Source organism: Saccopteryx bilineata, chromosome 1 (assembly GCF_036850765.1).
Source record: "Saccopteryx bilineata isolate mSacBil1 chromosome 1, mSacBil1_pri_phased_curated, whole genome shotgun sequence".
Taxonomy (NCBI): Eukaryota; Metazoa; Chordata; class Mammalia; order Chiroptera; family Emballonuridae; genus Saccopteryx; species Saccopteryx bilineata.
This window is the reverse complement of record NC_089490.1, coordinates 349964117-349984764: the sequence shown is the minus strand read 5'-3', so window position 1 is coordinate 349984764 and position 20648 is coordinate 349964117. Positions and strand designations below refer to the sequence as shown.

The 20648-nt window shown below is 39.5% G+C and overlaps 1 protein-coding gene across 1 annotated transcript in view; it reads right to left on the bottom strand.

Annotated features, from left to right (window-relative positions):
* Window positions 1–10584: 10584 nt before the first annotated feature.
* Window positions 10585–20648, bottom strand: part of RRM1 (ribonucleotide reductase catalytic subunit M1) — a 75478-nt gene continuing 65414 nt past the window's right edge. Inside the window, exons 16-19 of the mRNA XM_066250762.1 lie at window positions 18156–18291; window positions 17200–17295; window positions 16106–16294; window positions 10585–11208 (exon numbers count right to left, since the gene is read on the bottom strand). Of these exons, the coding sequence (XP_066106859.1) occupies window positions 11023–11208; window positions 16106–16294; window positions 17200–17295; window positions 18156–18291 (607 nt within the window). The 3' untranslated portion in view covers window positions 10585–11022. The remainder of the gene's footprint in view (window positions 11209–16105; window positions 16295–17199; window positions 17296–18155; window positions 18292–20648) is intronic.

The following is a 20648-nucleotide window of genomic DNA, read 5'->3' as shown; positions in this document are numbered from 1 at the left end:
TTCTTGAGGAAATGGCTGATTCTAGGGCTGGGGTATAAAAAATACCAGATAGTCCTGGACTATGTTATAGTGCCACAAAGTAAGGAAGTGCTTAGATATGATGAGGTCTTGTTAAAAGAACAGCAGGATCAATTTGAAAGGGCTTCTGGTAGCCAAGTCAGGAACAATTTGAGCAACAAAATAAAGATAATAATAGATGATAACCTTTAGAATATGAATCCAAAAGTCCATACTGACTTAGATATAGACAGATAATGAAAGCTCTTTCTTATAGTAAAATTCCAATTAACATAGGATAGAAAATTGCCATTTGTCAAACATCACAATGAACATTTCAAGCAAGATCAATGTAATCTTAAATTAGAGGGCAAAAGTATGATAAAAGGCAAGATAGAGTCTCAAAAGTATTCTCTTGCAAGTTACTTATTAATTACCAAGGGAAAATAGTAACTTTACAGTTGAGAATCCTGGAAGACTCTTAAGCAAATGATAGATGATCTCAGTAGTGGCCCAAATTTATAACATGCATCTTCTGAAATGATGTACTGAGAAGGGCACCATATTACTTCTATGATATTCTTGCAAAAACTGTATAATTGACTGGAAGCCAGAGGGATATGTGCAATTAAGCAAGAGCTTACTTTCTCCAATGACAGAAACTTGATCTTTTTCATATGCTGAGGGTGAAGAGAGTAGAAAGTATCTTGAGTCTAGAAGACAGAAAAGACATCTTTGACTGGGAACTGAAGGAAGAAAGATGAGCACAATAGCCATCCTGAGGGGACAGGACAGTGTTTAAAGAAGCTCTTGGCCTGACCTGTGGTGGCGCAGTGGATAAAGCGTTGACCTGGAATGCTGAGGTTGCCGGTTCAAGGCCCTGGGCTTGCCTGGTCAGGGCACATATGGGAGTTGAGGTTTCCTGCTCCTCCCCCCTTCTCTCTCTCTCTCTCTCTCTCTCTCTCTCTCTCTCAATCTCTCTCTCTCCTCTAAAATGAATAAATAAATAAATATTTAAATAAAAATAAATAAATAAATAAAGAAGCTCTTGTCTTCTGTTTTGACCATACAGTGGAGGAGCTATGCCTTTCTCTGCTGAGAGCACATGTCTGGCATCTTCATCTCAGCCCTGTTATCTGGCCCACTCCTTTGCTACTCAGAACATTAAGCTTTGTAGGGTGATTAGCTGTGTCGCTCTTTTGCCTCTAGTTGGTAAATTCCCTTACTTTGAAGCCTTTAGAGCAACAGAACTTCCCCTCCTTTGGTTTCATGATTTCCATTTTTTCCTGGTTCTCACTCTACCTCTTCCCTTTTTCCCACTCTCCTTCACTGACATGCTATTCTATCTGCACCTTCAGATTCTATCTTGTGCTCTCTATAAACTTTTCCCAACTCTAGCCTTAATCTTTCATCTAAGCACCCTTATCTCCAGTTGCTGGCCTGACAATCTCATTAAAAAGTCCTCACAACATCCAAATGCCTTCATTAACTCTCCTAATACCCCAATCCTATTCCTCCTTTCTCAGGTTTAAACAGCTTTGATGTATGATGTAATCATGATAGCTTTTTCTTTTTTTAAGATTGTATTTATTGATTTTAGAGAGAGAAAGAAGAAAAAAAGGGGGGGAGGTGGGGAGAAGTGGGAAGCATCAACTCATAGTAGTTGCTTCCAAATGTGCCTTGAGTGGGCAAGCCCAGGGATTTGAACTGGAGACCTCAGCATTCCAGGTCAATGCTTTATCTACTGTGCCAATACAGGTCAAGCCATTATAGCTTTTTAAACACAATCTCAAATTATTAATTTCTGTCTCTCCACACTTGCAAATGGTTCTTAAATCTGATTGAATTTGACTCTAGAAACATCTAAGACCTCATCAGTTAACTGATCTCATCTTTCAGTCTTTTTTTCCATCTCTTCTGCCTCTCCTTGAGAAGGTTGTTTTACATTTACTTTACAGACTGCTTTGGGGTCCAGTGTCAAAGAAGCTCCTCTAGGAAATTTCCTGAGTCGTTATAAAATACAGACCAGGAAAACAAATTAGTTCACTTTATAGAGGCAGATCAACCTCATCCAAATGAAGGGGTTCTACCCCCTGGTATATAGGAAAGAACATGGACCCCTGAACATCATCTTGGCCACTGCTCCTCCAGGTGTTTTCCTCCTGGCCCCCTCATTCTATCATGGACCAGCTCTCACCTCATTTTCTCTCCACTTCTCAATTTCACTCTCCTCTATGAGAAGTCTTCAAACAGACTTCCCCTGTAAGGACTTTTACCACCTTCCCACAAGAATTGTCTGGCCCTTACCTAACCACAACAGCAGCACATTTTCTAAAGTCTACATTTTTCTATCTAAAATAATGTTTGCAGAGTGAATACACAACCAGGCAAGAGGCATAGTGGATAGTGTGTCAGCCTGGGATGCTAAGAACCCAGGTTCGAAATCCTGAGGTCACCTGCTTGAGCATGGCCTCATCTGGCTTGAATGCGAACTCACCTGCTTGAGTGTGGGATCATAGACATAACCCCAAGGTCGCTGGCTTAAGCCCAAGGTTGCTGGCTTTAAGCAAGGGATCACTGGCTGGCTGGAGCCCCTAGTCAAGGCATACAAGTTGGTCCTTCTGATCTTCCTTCCTGTCTGTCCCTCTCTCCGCCCCCCAAAAAAATTAAAAATAAAAAAATAAATAATGCTCTTAGGATTTCCAGAAACATTCTACTGTGGGTTTGGAATTCGAAATTCACTTCGTTTTGAAGTCTCCCTGTGAATTTAAGATGTCTCTTTATTCGAGCACTCAATGAAGGTGGCTATAGTAACACTCATATAAACAATAATTTTCAGAGAGTACACCTAAACCTCTAAGATCATGTCCTAGCTGCTCCACAATTTATAAGGCTTCTCTCATCTTCAATGTAGTTAGTAGTAACAGTTAAGTGATCAACTGCCTGGTTCACCTAAAGGTTTACTGGGACACCAAATATTAAGTGCTAACACCAGGAAAGACTTGGGCAAACCAAGACAAGTTCACCATTCTAAAGTTGTTAAGAGGATGCACCCTGAAGTCTGACTGCTTGGGTTCAATCCTAGCTCTGCCAGTTACTGACTGTAATGACAGTGAACTTTAGGATGACAACTTATCTCTCTGTGCCTCTCTTTCTTTACTGGTAAAATTAAGATTTTTAAAAAGTTTACTCATTTAGAACACTGCCTAACATGGGTAAATGTCCAATAGGAATTAGCTGTTTTTACATATATCAGTGTTAGTTCCTCTTATCTTCACATCTACCACTACCAAATCATGTTTCCTAAAAATATGGATAAGATGTAAGCTTATTATGGAATCATATATATTTTAATATCTGCTCTCATAACTATATAAAAATCTAGCCAAAACGTTAAAATTACTGTTTTCAGAGCCCAACCAAACGTTTAGCCTCCTCCCATCTTCCTATTCTTCATTTAACCATTCAATAAGCAACAAGCAATGCTCAAGCATATCCTGTGTGCCTATGGTGGCTATGTGCTTAAAACTCCAGTGAACACACAAGAAGTATGCTATTGCCCCTGTTCTCCTGGAACTCACACTTTGAAAGGAAAGCAAGGTCATCATCCATAACACTGAAGACGAAGCCAGGCAGGAGGCCCCACAGCCAGTCTTCAGGTTCTAAGGCAGGGACAAGTTCCTGTGACCTGTTGTTTGTGGTCCAGAATGATAGGAGGTCATCCCAGCAACTTTCTTTTGTCCTTGCCACATTGTACCCCAAGTCCAAAGACAATCTGGAGGCAGAAGTCATTCTTCTTCAAGGGACCTCAGTCTTCAACTGATTTGATGAGGTCATCCACATTATAGAAAATAATCTGACTGACTCAGTCTAGTATTTTAATGGTAATTTCATCTAAAAATACCTTCACAGCATTATCTAGACTAGTATTTGACCAAATAGCCTATCCAGTTGACACATAAAATTAACCATCCCAGATGTCTAGGCTCAGAGCAAGCCTAGCCAAATGTGGAAGGAGTGCCCTAGCACAGAGCCAATCTGCAAAGACTAAGGGAACTCATGGAACACAAGGAAATCTGTCAAAACATCAACAATGTACAGACAGAAACCATTCCTGGCAAAGCCATCATCAGCCTTACTAGACAAAGACATTAATACAACTGTCGTAAATATGCTTGAAGAACTAAAAGAAAACATGAACATTTAAGTAAAGGAAATCAGAAAAACGACATATTAACAAAATAAGGACATCAGCATAGAGACAGAATTATTAAAAGGAATCAAATTCTAGAACAGGAAGAAACAACTGAAATTTTAAAAAATCACAAAAAGGGCTCAACAGGAAGAATCAGTGAACTTAAAGATAGGACATCTGAAATTATCAAGTCTGAGAAGCAGAAAAAAAAGAAAAGCGAACAGAGACCAAGGGACTTATGAAACACAAACAAGTAGAGCCATATATACATTATAGGAGCTCCAGGAGGAAAAGAGAAAGAAGTAAAAAGATCACCTAAAGAAATAATGGTTGAGCCTGACCTGTGGTGGCGCAGTGGATAAAGCATCGACCTGGAAATGCTGAGGTCGCCGGTTCAAAACCCTGGGCTTGCCTGGTCAAGGCACATATGGGAGTTGATGCTTCCAGCTCCTCCCCCCCTTCTCTCTCTCTCTCTCTCTCTCTCTCTCTCTCTCTCTGTCTCTCCCTCTCCTCTCTAAAAATGAATAAATAAATTAAAAAAAAAAAAAAGAAATAATGGTTGAACACTTCCCAAATTTAATGAAATATATGAATCTACCAATCCAAGCAGCTCAACAAACCACAAGTAGGGTAAACTCAGAAACACACACCAAGACACATTTTAATCAAACTGTGAAAAGTCATTAGGATGGTTATCGTCAAAAATAAAATAAATTAACAACTATTAGCAGATATGGAATAAGTGGAACTCTGATGCACAACTGGTAGAAACATAAAATGGTGTAACTGATATAGAAAATAGCTTGGAATTTCCTCAAAAATTAAAAAGAAATGACCACTTCTGGCTGGCTGGCTCAGTTGTAGAGCATCAGCCCAGCGTGTGTTTGTCCCAGTTTCAGTCCTGGTCAGGAAACACAGGAGACGTGATGATCTACTTCACCACCACTCCCTCCCCTCTCTCTCTCCCCCTCCCACAGCCATGGCTCGACTGGTTTAAGCGCATTGGCCCCAGGCTCTGAGGATAGTTCCATGAAACCTCCACCTCAGGCGCTAAGTATAGCTCAGTTGCAAGCATGGCTCCAGATGGGCAGAGCATCGGCCCCCTAATGGGAAGGGTCAGTTGGATCCCAGTCTGTCTATCTCCCCTCCTCTCACTTGGAAAAGAAGAAAAAATAAATAAAAACAAAATAAATGACCATAGCCTGACCAGGCGGTGGTGCAGTGGATAGAGCATTGAACTGGAAGGCAGAGGACCAAGGTTTGTAACCCGGAGATCGCCGGCTTGAACATGGGATCATCCTATCCAGCTTGAGTGCAGGCTCACCAAGTTGAGCACTGGGTTGCTGGCTTGAGCATGGGATCATAGACATGACTCCATGGTCACTGGCTTGAGCCCAAGATCGCTGGCTTGAGCAAGGGGTCACTCACTCTGCTGTAGCCTCCCAATCAACGCACATATGAGAAAGTAGTCAGTGAATAACTAAGGAGCCACAATGAAGAATTGATGCTTTTCATCTGTCTCCCTTCGTGTCTGTCTGTCCCTATCTGTCTCTCTGTCTGTCACAAAAATAAATAAATATAAATGACCACATATTCCAGCACTTCCAATTCTAAGTATATACCCAACAGAATTAAAAACAGAAATTCAAACAGATGTTTGTGCATCAATAGACAAAGCATTATTCACAATAGCCAAAATGTGGAACTAAACCAAATTTCCACTAAATTTGGATAATGTAAGAGCAAAATGTGGTATATCCATATAATTGAATGTGATTCATCCTTTAAAAGGAAATTCTTGCCTGACCTGTGGTGGCGCAGTGGATAAAGCGTCAACCTGGAAACACTGAGATTGCCGGTTCAAAACCCTGGGCTTGCCTGGTCAAGGCACATATGGGAGTTGATGCTTCCTGCTCCTCCCCCTTCTCTCTCTCTCCCCGCCCTCTCTCCTCTCTAAAATGATGGATAAATAAATAATTTAAAAAATAAAATAAAATAAAAGGAAATTCTTACATATGCTATAACATGGATATACCTTGAAAACTGCTAAATGAAATAAGCCAGATAGAAAAAACACATATTTTATTATTTCATTTATATAAGGTATCTAGAATAGGCTAATTCAGAGACAGATAGCAAACTAGAGACTACCCAGGACTGACGGGAGAAAAAATAGGGAGTTACTGTTTTTTATAGTATGTTTGGGATTGATGAAGTTCTAGAAATATACAGTAGTGATGGTTATAATTTTGTGTATACTTAATTTAAACTGTATGTTTTAAAAATGGGTAAAATGGAAACTTCCAAACAAGATGGTGGCATGGTAACAACGCCACAGTGGCCATGGATCCCGTGATGGATGGTGCTAGTGACATTCAGTGAACATGATATTCACCTCCTTCCAAAACCACATCGAAATTACAACTAAACTACAAAACAACCATCATTCAGAACCACCTATATTCTGAGTGAATGGAAGTCCTACAACTAGGGAATTAAAGAAGCCACATCAAAACTGATACAAGAGGCAGAGAAGCAGAATGGGATGGTCCCACACTCAAATGTGGCGAATAAAAACTGGATAGCTTGGCTGCAGAAGTACCCCAAGGAGCAACGAGTCCCAGCCCCACATTAGGCCCCCCCATCTCAGGGCTCCAGTGCCAGGAAGAGAAGTCCCTATAACTTCTGGCTGTAAAAACAAGTGGGGGCCTGACCTGTGGTGGCGCAGTGGATAAAGCGTTGACCTGGAATACTGAGGTCGCCAGTTCAAAACCCTGGGCTTGCCTGGTCAAGGCACATATGGGAGTTGATGCTTCCTGCTCCTCCCCCTGTTCTCTCTCTATCTCTCCCTCTCCCCCTCTCCCCCCTCTCTCTCTAATAAAAATGAATAAATAAAATCTAAAAAAAAAACCAAAACAACAAGTGGGGACTGAAGCTGAGGGAGACAGAGGGCTACAGGAATTCTAGGTCGTTACTCATAAAGGGCTCATGCATGGACTTACTCGCACTCCCTGAGCTTCAGTGCTGGGACGGCAGTTTGAAAGGCACTAGAGGCCCTGGCTGGTGGCCCAGTGGATAGAGCATCAGCCCAGCATATGAATGTCCTGGGTTCAATTCCCAGTCAGGGCACCCAGGAGAAGCAACCATTTGCTTCTCCCCTCTTCCCTCTCCCGCCTCTCTCCCTCTTCCTCTCCCACAGCCAGTGGCTCAATTAGTTCAACCATGGCTTCAAGGGTTGAGGATGGCTCCACAGGAGTGCATCAGCCTCAGGTGCTAAAAATAGCTCAGTACTCAAGCATCAACCCCAGATGAGGTTGCTGGGTTGATCCTGGTCAGGGTGCATGTTGGAGCCTGCCTCACTATCTCCCCTCCTCTCACCTAAAAAACAAAAGCAAAAAAAAAAAAACGGCACTAGAGACATATAGGGGAAGAACTAAATTGTGTAGCAGCATCAAGGTAAGAGATGAGCATCTGGCCTCAGCATACCTGTACCTGTTGCTAAGCAGTCCCAGGCCAAGGACAACTAAAAGCCAGCCTTGGTTTGTAGCTTGGCTTCTCCTGGGCAATTCCAAGACCAGCACGAGTAGCAACCATTAGCAGGTCACACTGTAACTCATGCCAGGTGGCCCTGGGCATAACACAGGAGATGGCTGATCTTGGCTTATACTCCCAGGAGGTCCAGAGGCAGCACACCTAGTGGACTTCAGACCACGTCCAAGCACCACCCAACCACCTCTACAAACAACACACTTAAGGGGCAAACTCAGCAGGCACCAGAGCCCTGATGAAGTAAGTCCTGCTCTGTGGGGTGGGCCCCTGCACAGCTGATCTCCACAGTGGTTGGAGGTCAGTAGTCACAACAAGTCCTTACAGCTAATCATCCTGGGGGTAAATCCATCCCACTAATGTGCCAGCAATAATCAAGGCTCATCTACAAGATAGTGTACACAGTCCACAGGGGTGTACCTCAAGTGCCCAACTTGGGTGATCAGGGAGGCTGTGCCACTGGACCCTACAAAACACCCACTATATTAGGCCACTCTACCAATCCTGGGAGATGTAGCACCTCTAATAAACACATGGAAACAAACACAGGAATTCAGCCAATATGAGAAAACAAAAAACATGTCCCAAATAAAAGAAGAGAACAAAACTCTAGCAAAAGAACTAAACAAAATGGAGACAAGCAATCAACCAGATACAGAGGTCAAAACACTTGTTATAAGGATGCTCAACAGTACAAAAAAAAAAAAATGAGTCAGAAATGAAAAATAATTTGCTGAGTCAAAAGTAGAGTACATCAAGTCAAAAATAAAATCAGTGATTTGGAATACAAAGAAGCACAAAACATCCAAATAAAACAGCAAAAAGAATCCAAAAAAATAAAATAGTGTAAAGAGCCCATGGGACAACTACAGGCTATGCTATGTAGACACAAACTACACATCACTGATATCCAATGGAATACCAACATTCATATCATGGGGGTGCTTGAAGGAGGAGATAGCACAAAATTGAAAACCTATTTGAAAAACTAATGACAGAAAACTTCCCTAACCTGGTGAAAGACATACAAGTCCAGGAAGTGCAGAGTCGCAAACAAGATGAACCCAAAGAGAGCACACCAAGACACATCATAATTAAAATGCAAAAGGTTAAAGACAAAGAGAGAATCTTAAAAACAGCAAAAGAAAAAGTTACCTACAAGGGAGCTCCCATAAGACCAGCAACTTTGCAGGCCAGACAGGATTAGCAAGAAATATTCAAAGTGATGAAAAGCAAAGACCTACAACCAAGATTACTCTACCCAACAAAGCTATCCTTTAGAATCAAAGGACATATAAAAAGCTTCCCAGACAAGAAAAAGGTAAAGGAGTTCATCACTACCAAACCAATATTACATAAAATGTTAAAGAGTTTTCTTTAGGAATAAATAAAAACAGATTTAAAAAATGAATAAAAATGGCAATAAATATATATGAATATCAACAATTGAATCTAACCTGACCAGGCGGTGACACAGTGGATAGAGTGTTAGGCTAGGACGCAGATAACACAGGTTCAAAACCCCAAGGTTGTTGGCTTGAGCACGGGCTCACCAGCTTGAGTGGAAGCTCACCAGCTTGAATGAGAGGTCACTTATTTGAACATGGAATTATAGACACGACCCCACGGTCGCTGGCTCAAGCAGAAAGATCGCTGGCTTGAGCAAGGGGTCACTCACTCTGCTGTAGCCCATATGAGAAAGGCACATATGAGAAAGCAATCAATGAATGACTGTGCTGCAATGAAGAATGGATGCTTCTTATCTCTCTCCCTTCCTCTCTGTTCCTATCTGTCCCTCTCTCTGACTTTCTGTCAAAAAAAAAAAAAAGAACTAAAAAAGATTCATAGACAAAGAGAACATTTTGACAGTTTCTGACAGTTGCCATATGGAACATATGGGATAGTGAAAAAGGTGAAGGGATTAATAAATACAAATTGGTTGTGACACAATATTCATGGTGATGTCAAGTACAGTATATAAAGAATATCATCAATAATACTCATAACTATGTATAATGTCAGATAGGTTCAAGATTTATTGGGATGATAACTTAGTAAATTATCAAATGTCTAAACCCTAGGGTGTTACACCTGAACCTAGTATAATAATGAAAGCCAATTGTAATTGAAAAATAAAAATTATTATTATTTTTTAGCAAGGAGACAGACAGACAGGAAAGGAGAGAAATGAGAAGTATCAACTCATTATCGTGGCACTTTAGTTGTTCATTGATTGCTTTCTCATATGTGCCTTGACTAGGGTACTCCAGGCAAGCCAGTGACCTTGGGATTCAAACCAGAGACTTTTGGGATCAAGCCAGTGACCATGGGATCATGTCCATGATCCTGTGCTCAAATTGGCAACCCTACGCTCAAGCCAGCAACCCTGTGCTCAAGCTGGTGAGCCTGAGCTCAAGCAAACGAGCTTAGGGTTTCAGACTTGGATTCTCAGCATCCCAGGTCAACACTCTATCCACTGCACCACTGCCTGGTCAAACAAAAAATAAAAATTATTTATATATGGAAAATAAAACATTCCCAGAACAGGGCAATAGGAAAGAATAACATGACACGTACAGCATGCACAGCAATCCTGAAACACATTAACATCCCAATCATACAACCAAATTAACACTGTATGTTATCTCAAAATATAAAAAAATAAAATGGGTAAAATAGTAATATTCATGTTTATCTTATCACAATAAAAAAAGAGCATGTATTAAAATCAGAAATCTATACAGTATCTAAGTATTTGTCTTAAAATTTTTCAACTCTCAAAAAACAGAAAATGTACTTTTAGATTTGACCTTTGTATGAAAATAAATTACAAAATTAGTCTCACATCATCTCTTGACCATGTTTATTTCATAATACTCTTACATTAAGCATGACCTTTATACAAATAAAGGTCCTAACAGTACTTCTCACAAGTTGTAACATACTTTTACTTCTATGTACCCACCAGTCAATGCAGCAAAACTAAGTCTCCTTACCAAAGTTGAAGTCACCAGAAAATGGCAGTGCCAGATAAGTAATGAAACCTTACTTCATCCTTCTCTATTTACAAGATGACTTCTTTTGCATTCCTAAGACTTTTACTTTTATTCCTGATATATCAACTTTAAAAAAATCACTCCTTTTATACTACAAAGAAACAATACTTTAACTCAATTGATCCTTTTGCTGCAATAAGATCCAGTGAAGCTTTACTTCTTTAAAAAAATCTAATTCAGCTATCTACGACTACTGAAGAGAAGTACTGGTTTCCTCTTGGTCTTTTCTCAAGATCCACACATCAGACACTCATCTCTATTCTCCAAAGAGCACACCATGGCTGCTGTGTTCCTCTCCTTCTCTTCTTCTTTTGATGCCTTTTCTTTATCTTTCAGCTTCTCTTTGTTTAGAGTAAACTGGATTGGATTAGCTGCTGGTCTTGTCCGTAAATAATACATCCCAGTCTTCAAACCCTACAAGGGAAGTAAATATAATACAATATTAGAAGAAACTGTGAGAATGCTAAAAACTCAAGACCCATGTTTAAAAGATATTTCCAGCCTGACCAGTGGTGGCGCAACAGATAGAGCATTGACCCGGGATGCTGAAAGCCCCAGTTCAAAACCCCAAGGTCGCCAACTGGAGTGCAGACTCATCAGCTTGAGTGCAGGCTTGGCAGCTTGAGCACGAAATCATTAACAAGATTGCTGGCATGCCTGACCAGGCGGTGGCGCAGTGGATACAGCGATAGACTGGGATGCCAAGGACCCAGGTTCAAGACCCCATGGTCGACAGCTTAAGCACAGGCTCATATGGTTTGAGCACAAGCTCACCAGCTTGACCCAAGGTCACTGGCTCTAGCAAGGGGTTTCTCGGTCTGCTGAAGGCCCACGGTCAAGGCACATATGAGAAAGCAATCAATGAACAACTAAGGTGTCACAATGCGCAACAAAAAACTAATGATTGATGCTTCTCATCTCTCCATTCCTGTCTGTCTGTGTCCCTGTCTATCCCTCTCTCTGACTTTCTCTCTGTCTCTGTAAAAATAAATAAATAAATAAATAAATAAATAAATAGAAATAAAAAACAAGATTGATGGCTTGAGCCCAAGGTCACTGGCTTGAGCCCAAGGTCGCTGGCTTGAGCAAAAATTCACTGGCTCAGTTTGATCCCCTAGTCAAGGCACATATGAGAAGCAATCAATGAACAACTGAAGTGCCACAACTATGAGCTGATGCTTCTTCTCATCAATCTCCTTCCTTACCTTCCTGTCTCTCTCAAAAAAAAAAAAGAAAAAGAAAAAGAAAAAAAAAATAACCCAGGTCAAATTGTTTCCTAAACTTGAAATTCTATCTCCTCTCAGAAGCCCTGTAAAAATGCTTAAAGAGAAAGTCAAATAGTATATTGTTCTTTTTACCTCTTACAAAAGTTTATCTCTTTGGAAATGTCAAAATTTTTTCTCTAGTCTTTTTTTAAAAGTTTTATGTGTATAACTCCCAAGTTTGCCTAAGACATATCAACTTTAAATTATAACTATTTAAAGGGCTAGACTTTATCTCTGTAAGAGAACAGATTATAACTACTTCAAGGATAAGAAACATCATCTTTTATTCAGTTTCTCCAGTCCTGGCATATCGTGTATGTTCAACATGTTTTGTTAAATAAAAAGATATAATTTTAATTCTAAATAAGAACTCAGCACATAGCCAGGGAATAAGAATATAATCTACAATAGAATCATAGGACTTTACAGTTGGCAATGACTAGCTAGCTATATAATTGACTTTTACACCATGAATCAAATGGGTAAACAATAGATGCTTGAACTTTGTTGACATCTGTCAAGTTTTAATTTAGGAATGGTAGATGTGCACAAGATGGCCTACAGAAAAGATACCAGGAGAGAGCTCAATTAAGAATGATAATGGCGGCCTGACCAGGTGGTGACACAATGGACAGAGCATCAGACTGGGGACCCAGGTTCAAAACCCTGAGGACCCAGGTTCGAAACCCCAAGGTTGCCGGCTTGAGAGCAGGTTCACCAGCTTGAACGTGGGGTCACAGGCTTGAGCATGGGATCACAGACATGACCCCATGGTCACTGGCTTGAGCCCAAAGGTCGCTGGCTGGCTTGAAGCCCAAGGTCACTGGCTTGGGCAAGGAGTCACTCGCCCTGCTATAGCCTCCTGGTCAGGGAACATATGAGAGAACAATCAGCTAACAACTAAGGTGCCACAATGAAGAATTGATGCTTCTCATCTCTCTCCCTTCCTGTCTGTCTGTCCCTCTCTCTGATTCTCTGTCTGTGTCAAAACAAATTTTTTTAGTATTTCTTTTTTGGCCCTGGCCAGTTGGCTCAGTGGTAGAGCGTCGGCCCAGCGTGTGGAAATCCTGGGTTCAATTCCCGGTCAGGGCACACAGGAAAAGCGCTCATCTGCTTCTCCACCCTTCCCCCTCTCCTTTCTCTCTCCCTCTTCCCGTCCCGCTGCCAAGGCTCCATTGGAGCAAAGTTGGCCCAGGCACTGAGGATGGCTCCATGGCATCTGCCTCAGGCACTAAAATGGTTCCAGCGGAAACGGAGCAACACCCCAGATGGGCAGAGCATCGCCCCCTGGTGGGCATGCCATGTGGATCCCTGTTGGGTGCATGCGGGAGTCTGTCTGACTGCCTCCCGCTTCTAACTTCGGGGGAAAAAACGTAACCTAGTATAAAAGTCATAGGCTAGTTTTTAACATTCTGGATAAGAAGGAAAGGAATCACTTTTATATATAGTGGTACCTTGAGATACGAGTTTAATTCGTTCTGTAATGAGCTCATAAGTCAGTCAACTCATATATCAAACAAATTTCTCCCATTTAAAATAACTGAAATAGATTTAATCTGTTCTAGCCATGTGAAACATCCCCAAACCATCCTAAATTATGAAAAAAGACGTTTTTCATTAAGAAACACACATGTATACTTTACCAATGTATAACAAAATATATGAAATAAAAGAAAAAAGTGTTATTTAGTACTGTATTCTTACCTTGGAGACAGACGAGTGCGGCTAACAGAGGTGAATGGCGGAGGAGGAGGGAGGGAGGTAGGGATGCAGGCACTGTAGACACGTAAACTAAAACAGCACTTTCTTAACACTAAATGTAAACTAAAACTGCATTTTCTTTACTTAAAATGAAACCACAAAAACTTAATTGTAAAAAAATGTACTTTCTTAACTTTAAACTTAACCTAAGCTTAACATTACATATTTTTCATTTAATCATCACCTGTTTTTGCCTTTTTGGCTGCACTTTTGGCACTTTCGCTTGCAGGACTTTTGAATAAAAATCTATACAAAGAGGTTTGCTTTTGCCTGCCTTTTGAAAAATTACGGAAATGTGACAAACAAGTGTCATTAAAAAGTGCTGAAGCACGACCAACTGAAACTTTTTCTGGGTGTTTCTTTTCAATGAAACTTGAAAGCTTCTCCCACATTGCCAGCATGTCTTTAATTTCACCTGTAGAAATCACTTCCTCCGACTCTACCTCCTCCTCACTACTAATCTCTTGCAGAAGCTCCGTATGTTGCATCATCTGTAGCTCCTTCAACTCCTCAGTTGAGAGTTCCTCCTCATGTTCCTCCACAAGCTCATTTACATCTACCTCCAGACCCACTGACTTTCCAAGGGACATAATCTCCTCCAACGCTTCAACCTCGGTCTCAGTCTCTGGTTCGAATCCTTTGAAGTCCCTGTCTGCAACAACATCAGGCCATAACTTTTTCCATGCTGAGTTCAAGGTTCTTCTTGTAACCTTTTGCCATACCAAGTCAATAATGTGTGAACATATCACAATGTTGTAGTGATCTTTCCAAAACTCTTGAAGGGTTAGAATTGTGTTCTCAGTCACCTCAAAGCAGCAGCAGAACAAGTGCTTTGTGTAAAGCTTTTTAAAGGTGGAAATGACCTGCTGATCCATAGATTGCAAGACTGAAGTCGTGTTGGGTGGGAGGTAGAGGACTTTCACGAATTTGAACTCATCGAGAATATTATCTTCAAGACCAGGTGGGTGGGCTGGAGTATTATCAAGGATTAGTAATGCTTTCATCGAGAGTTTATTTTCTTGAAAATATTTCTTCACTGAAGGACCAAAGACGAGATATACCCATTCAATAAAACCTGCCGCATAACCCATGCCCTAGCATTGGCGCACCACGTAACCTGCAGTTTTTCTTTAAGAATCTTGTGAGTCTTAAAGGTTCGAGGATTTTTGGAATGATACACTAGCAGTGGCTTTACTTAACAGTCACCACCAGCATTGCACACAATGCAAAGGTCAAACAGTCCTTCATGGGTTTATGGCCTGGCAGCTTCTTCTCCTCTGCGGTGATTAAAGTCCTCTGGGGTATTTTTTCCCAAAACAATCCTGTTCCGTCACAGTTGAACACAATTGGGGGATATAGCCTTCCTTTGTGATAAGCACAGCAAAAGGTGCGATGTACTCCTCAGCTGCCTTAATGTCAGCACTCGCAGCTTCCCCATGCCTCACCAGAGTAGATGCCAGACTTCTTCTTGAAATTATCAAACCAGCCAAGACTTGCCTTAAACATATCTTCTGCTGCCTCTTTTGTGGTTGATGGTTCTTACTTCAAGTCGCCGTAAATAATATGTGCCTTTTCACATATTACAGTCTCCGTCACTGTATCTCCTGCTAGCTCTTTCTCTTTCACCCACACCAGCAGAAGCTTCTCCATTTCTTCATGGATATTTGTCCTTAATTGGGACAGAACTGTAGTTCCTTTCGCTGGATTTGCGCTTCTGATGGCATCCTTTTGTTTACGGATGGTACAAATTGTAGATGTACTGCAGTCATACAGCCTTGCCAGTTCAATCACTCGTACACCATACTCATGTTTTTCTATTATTTCTTGCTTTACTTCTATCAACATCATTCTCTTCTTCTTCTCACCACTGTCCTTTATACTCACTTTCTTCGGCCCCATGATAGCACACAAAAAAAGTTAGTAAAAAATGCAAAAATGATACAAGAACGAGTACAGCACACGAGATTCGACTTGATTCTGCAGGTAACATGTGAGAAAGAACAAAATGCTGGTGTTGTACTGCCAATACTGGACTCATACGCCAACGCGCCAACTAGTGACAGCTTCCTGAATCACAACTCATATCTCAGAATTTCACTCGGATCTTGAACAAAAATACAGACCGAGTCACAGCTCGTATCTTTAAAAATTCATATGTTGGTCTGCTCGTATCTCAAGGTACCACTGTAGTTGGGATTATTTAACAGGTAGCTAGAATACAAAACTCTTTCAATTCTATAATATCCCAGGTTGGCAATAAGTCCCCCTTGATTCGTTCCACTAACCTGCTTCCAGCCATAAAAGTGCATACTAGTGAGTTTGCCATAGTTAGGCTCAGCAATATGGATGTTCAAAGACTGGCTTTGATCAATGAAAGCACCTCTCTCGGCTGCCATCTTGAGAACGGTTTTCTGAGAGATTTCCCATACAGTCTTGTAAAGTTGCTTCAGGTCATCAGGAATTTCTGGTATGCTCTGAAGAAGGGGAAACCAAATAGTTATTGTACTCCAGTTGATGAAAGCAGTATAATTAACAGAATAATAACCTAAGGTCTGGCCTTTTACTTCCCGAAATATCTGACCTTACCATTCAGTATAATACAACATAATTCTTATCAAGTTTCCTAAAACCATTCACCTCTGGCTTAGAAAGTCCCACAACATCCCATCTAATGACCAAAAATATCAGCCTGGTGGTAGTGATTTAAGATCCATCTTTTAGTTTATGGCCTACACATTCACTGTAATTGGTTTATGCCCTGAATATTCATTGTGCTAGAGGCATTTAAGAAAGGGAGGAAAGTGAAAGCTAAAGAGCAATAAATGACCCTTGAGCTTTGAAGAAAACACAAATAATCAGGGCTACACTACTCAGAAACATAATCCAGTGAAGCAATGAAACAAAACCCTTTAAATAAGTTAGGACTCCACAAACTCTACTTGGAGTGAACAGAAATAAGGTTTTCTTAGGTCCAAGGTTAACTTGCATCAAAACATACATACTGGCTAATGCTACTATTTCTATCAAAAAATATTAAGATGTTAATCTTTATCTGTGTTGTCAATCAGAACAATGGTTAGACAGAAACCTCTATCTACAAATAAATGTTTCTTGATTCTCAGTTGTATTTTGTTGTTAGCTCTGTCTTTTGGACTATCAGTCCTCTAATTAATGCACAAATTAAAGGGTATGGCCTCGCTATGTGAAGATGTATGATATATAATCCTAAAATAACAATGCAGAAGTGAACAGAGCCACTTAAGCTTATATGACCACAAGTCTATGACCACAGTGAACAGCCATTCTTTCTCTCCACTGTCTAAGATAAGTAAGAAGGTATGAATGTTCAACTTAGCTCACTTTTTTTAAAATTCTGTACCTGGATAGAGCCATTGCATGCAATAATCTGATTTTTCATTTCTTCATTCCACAAACCCCGTTCAGTAAGATCTTTCAGTAAGTGCGGATTTACAATCTGAATAAAAAAGTAAAAACTATGTGAAGGAATAAATAACAATGACAGGTCATAAACAGAATCACAGGCCTAAAGCTTAAAGTAAACAAAATCATTGAAAAATTATTTAACATTAGCTTGATAACTTCTATTTTTTATAAAACTGAAAGGCCCACTCCATTACACAAAAGTTATATTTCTTTAAAATCTTGATACTTTTTTATTGAAGAAACACAATATATATGGTATTTGCAAAAGTAAAAAGAACTGACATTGCTTAAGCTGGATAAATCTATGCAATTATTTTTTTCCTAAATAAGAATACAATAAATACTTAAGAAATTGGAATTTTATGCATTCCCTCCAAACCTTACAGAAACTTTTTTCAAGATATCAGCAAATTCAAATAAAAACCTTTTAAATTAGTGGTTCTCAACCCTAGCTGCACATCAGAACTACCTGGGAACCTTAAAAAGAAAAAACATTGGTCCCACCCACCAAAAATTCTAATTTGTAATCAAGGTTGGGAACCACTGTCTTAAATAATGCTTCTACATATATTTTAAGTATTATCAACTTAAATATCTGATGTTATAGTATACAACACTATGATTACAGAATGATTAAATATCACATGAACTCCAATATCCACAAATTACTTACATACTCTACCCTCAAGCACTCATTTTTTTGGAAAGTATTTAGTAAAGATCTATTATGTTCTAAAATAATATAGAATAATATTAGGGATGAAGATGACTCACTTTATCAAAGCTTTGCCCCCATACCAAGAAAGAAGCATACTAAATATGAGTTAGCATTTACTCCCAAGATCAGGCTTTTGAAATATTTCCCTGTAGCTCTGATTGTGATCTTCTCACCTGAAATTCTCCTGACAAGACTCTTCGAGTGTAGATGTTGCTGGTGTAAGGTTCAATGGATTCATTATTTCCTAGAATCTGAGCAGTGGAAGCAGTAGGCATTGGAGCAATAAGTAAACTGTTTCTTATACCATACCTAAAGAAAAGGAGATTATTAGGTGCTGATCCTAAAGCTACAATCTGCAGGAAGGCTACTACTTTAAGTTACTGTAGTAAATACATGCATTAGATTTACATGTATTTTTTAATTTAACCCCTTCAGGGATACAACTCCACAGTATGGGTGATATGGCTCACCCCTTTCCAAATGCCTGACTCCTTGACAGAATTAACACAACAATTTCTACTGTTGGCAATCCTTACTATGCCATGACTTATGCCACTTAGGAATAACACTTGATAAATTATCTTGCCCAAGTAAACACTCAAATGGCTGTTGGAGTGTCCCCACCTGTATCAGAGTACACTCATTCAACCCTCACTCTTTTCTAAGTGCTTATGTGATCACTGTGCTGGCCCTTTCAGTAAAACATGATGTGAAAGTGGTCAGAATCAGACATCTATCACCAGTCTCCATTATCCTGAACAGGACAATACATGGGGAAAATTATGCTCAAAGTATATTCCTGACTTCCTCTATTACCTCTTCAATTATAAGTTCCTAGAAAGATGTTAACATCTTTTGACTCTTCAGTGCCAAAGAGAGTGCTTAAGGAAGAATATAGTACCTGAAACCTGAGAACACTTCAACCCATCTTTAAAGCTCAGCCTAAGAGACACCTACTCTGAAACATCTTTCCTGACTGGGCAAACACTTAAGTGTGAAATACAAATATTTGCTTTGCAAACATTTTTCATGACCTATACCTTTATGTATACTTAAACTATCTATGCTACATGTCTTACTTTACTCAGTCTTAAGTTTCTCAAATCCACGAGTTTGTCTTTCCTACATTCTATATCTGGATTCATACAGTGCTTAGTACAGAGCCTCATATCCTAATGGAATCTGTAAAGGTGGGTTCTCACCATCACTCTAGTTGTGAGGCATCGAGCAAACCACCAGCTATCTCTGTCTTTACTTTCCCAATAAAGTGGATGGGGATTTCCTGTCCACAGATTGGAAAATGTTTTGAAAAGTCATGTATATAATATAGCCAAACTATGAAATTATTTGTAATCATCAAAAACATTAGATAGAACTGCATGTACTAAAAAGAAAAAGATCTCTAAAATAAATCAGAAAATATCAAGATTGGCCACATTTATATAACAAAACAGTATGTGTGCGTTTGCAAATGTACTGAAGAAAAATCTAAAAAGATACACACAGAGATAATGGTTATCTCTGGGGAAAAAATAAGTTGGCTTTTTGTTTTATGGGGTAAATGGTTGGCAGAAGAGGTAGAAAGAAAAGCTTATTGTTATTTCTGTATTTGAATTTTATTAACAATGAATGTGCATTCATATATTAACATTGAATTTTTTAAAAACTATATAAAAATATATAAACTATAGTATTTTGAGTAAAAAATAAAATAGAGGTCCATTTTTGTAAAAGTTGCATTTGCATAAGTATACACATGTACACACACTCAGAAGTAAGTGTGAAGAATGACAGACAAAAAAATGCTAACAGATTTTCTGAGGGAGGCCATATTGGGATAATTTTCATTGTATTCCATTTCCACACACAGGTTTTTCTAAATTTCTGAACACATATTATCCGAGTAATCATAAGTTTTGCCTGGGTGATGGTGATGCAGTAGACAGGGTGACAACCTGAAACACTGAGATTGCTGGTTCAAAACCCTGGGCTTACTCGTTAAATCACATAGAACAACTAACCAATGAACGGCTATAGTAAAGCAACTATGAGTTGATATTTCTCATTCTTCTCACACCCTCTCTCCTTTCTCTGTAAAATCAATAAAAGAAAATCTTTAAAAAAATGTTTTAAGGCAAACAGATCTCTTTAAAAAGTATTTTAGCTTTAACTGGTTAGCTCAGTCGGTTAAGAATGTCATCCCGACATGCAAAAGTTGCAGGTTCAATCCCTGTTCAGGGTTACATACAGGAACAGATCAATGTTTTTGTTTCTCTGTCCCCCTCTCTCTAAAATCAATAAATAAATTTAAAGAGCATTTTAAAGTTATTGCTTCTTCCTTCAAATCAAAATGTTGCAAATGTATTAACCCAGAGATGACGGACTCATCAGGACAGAAAATGAAAACAACTTATTTCATTATTCACTCAGCAAAACTGCCCGCCTGCCCTCAAATCTCTAATGTTTATTAGTTTGAAAGACATACAAAGACTCAATTTTGACTTTTTCTTTCACACAGTGTAATCCATTACCCTACAATAGCTCTTCCAAGATCTCTTATTCCTGTGACAATGTTGTTAAGCAATAAAAAATGAAACATTAATAAAAAGCAAGGCCTCTCAGAAATATAAATGTTTAATGAGAAAAAGAATTACCTAATCTAAGTA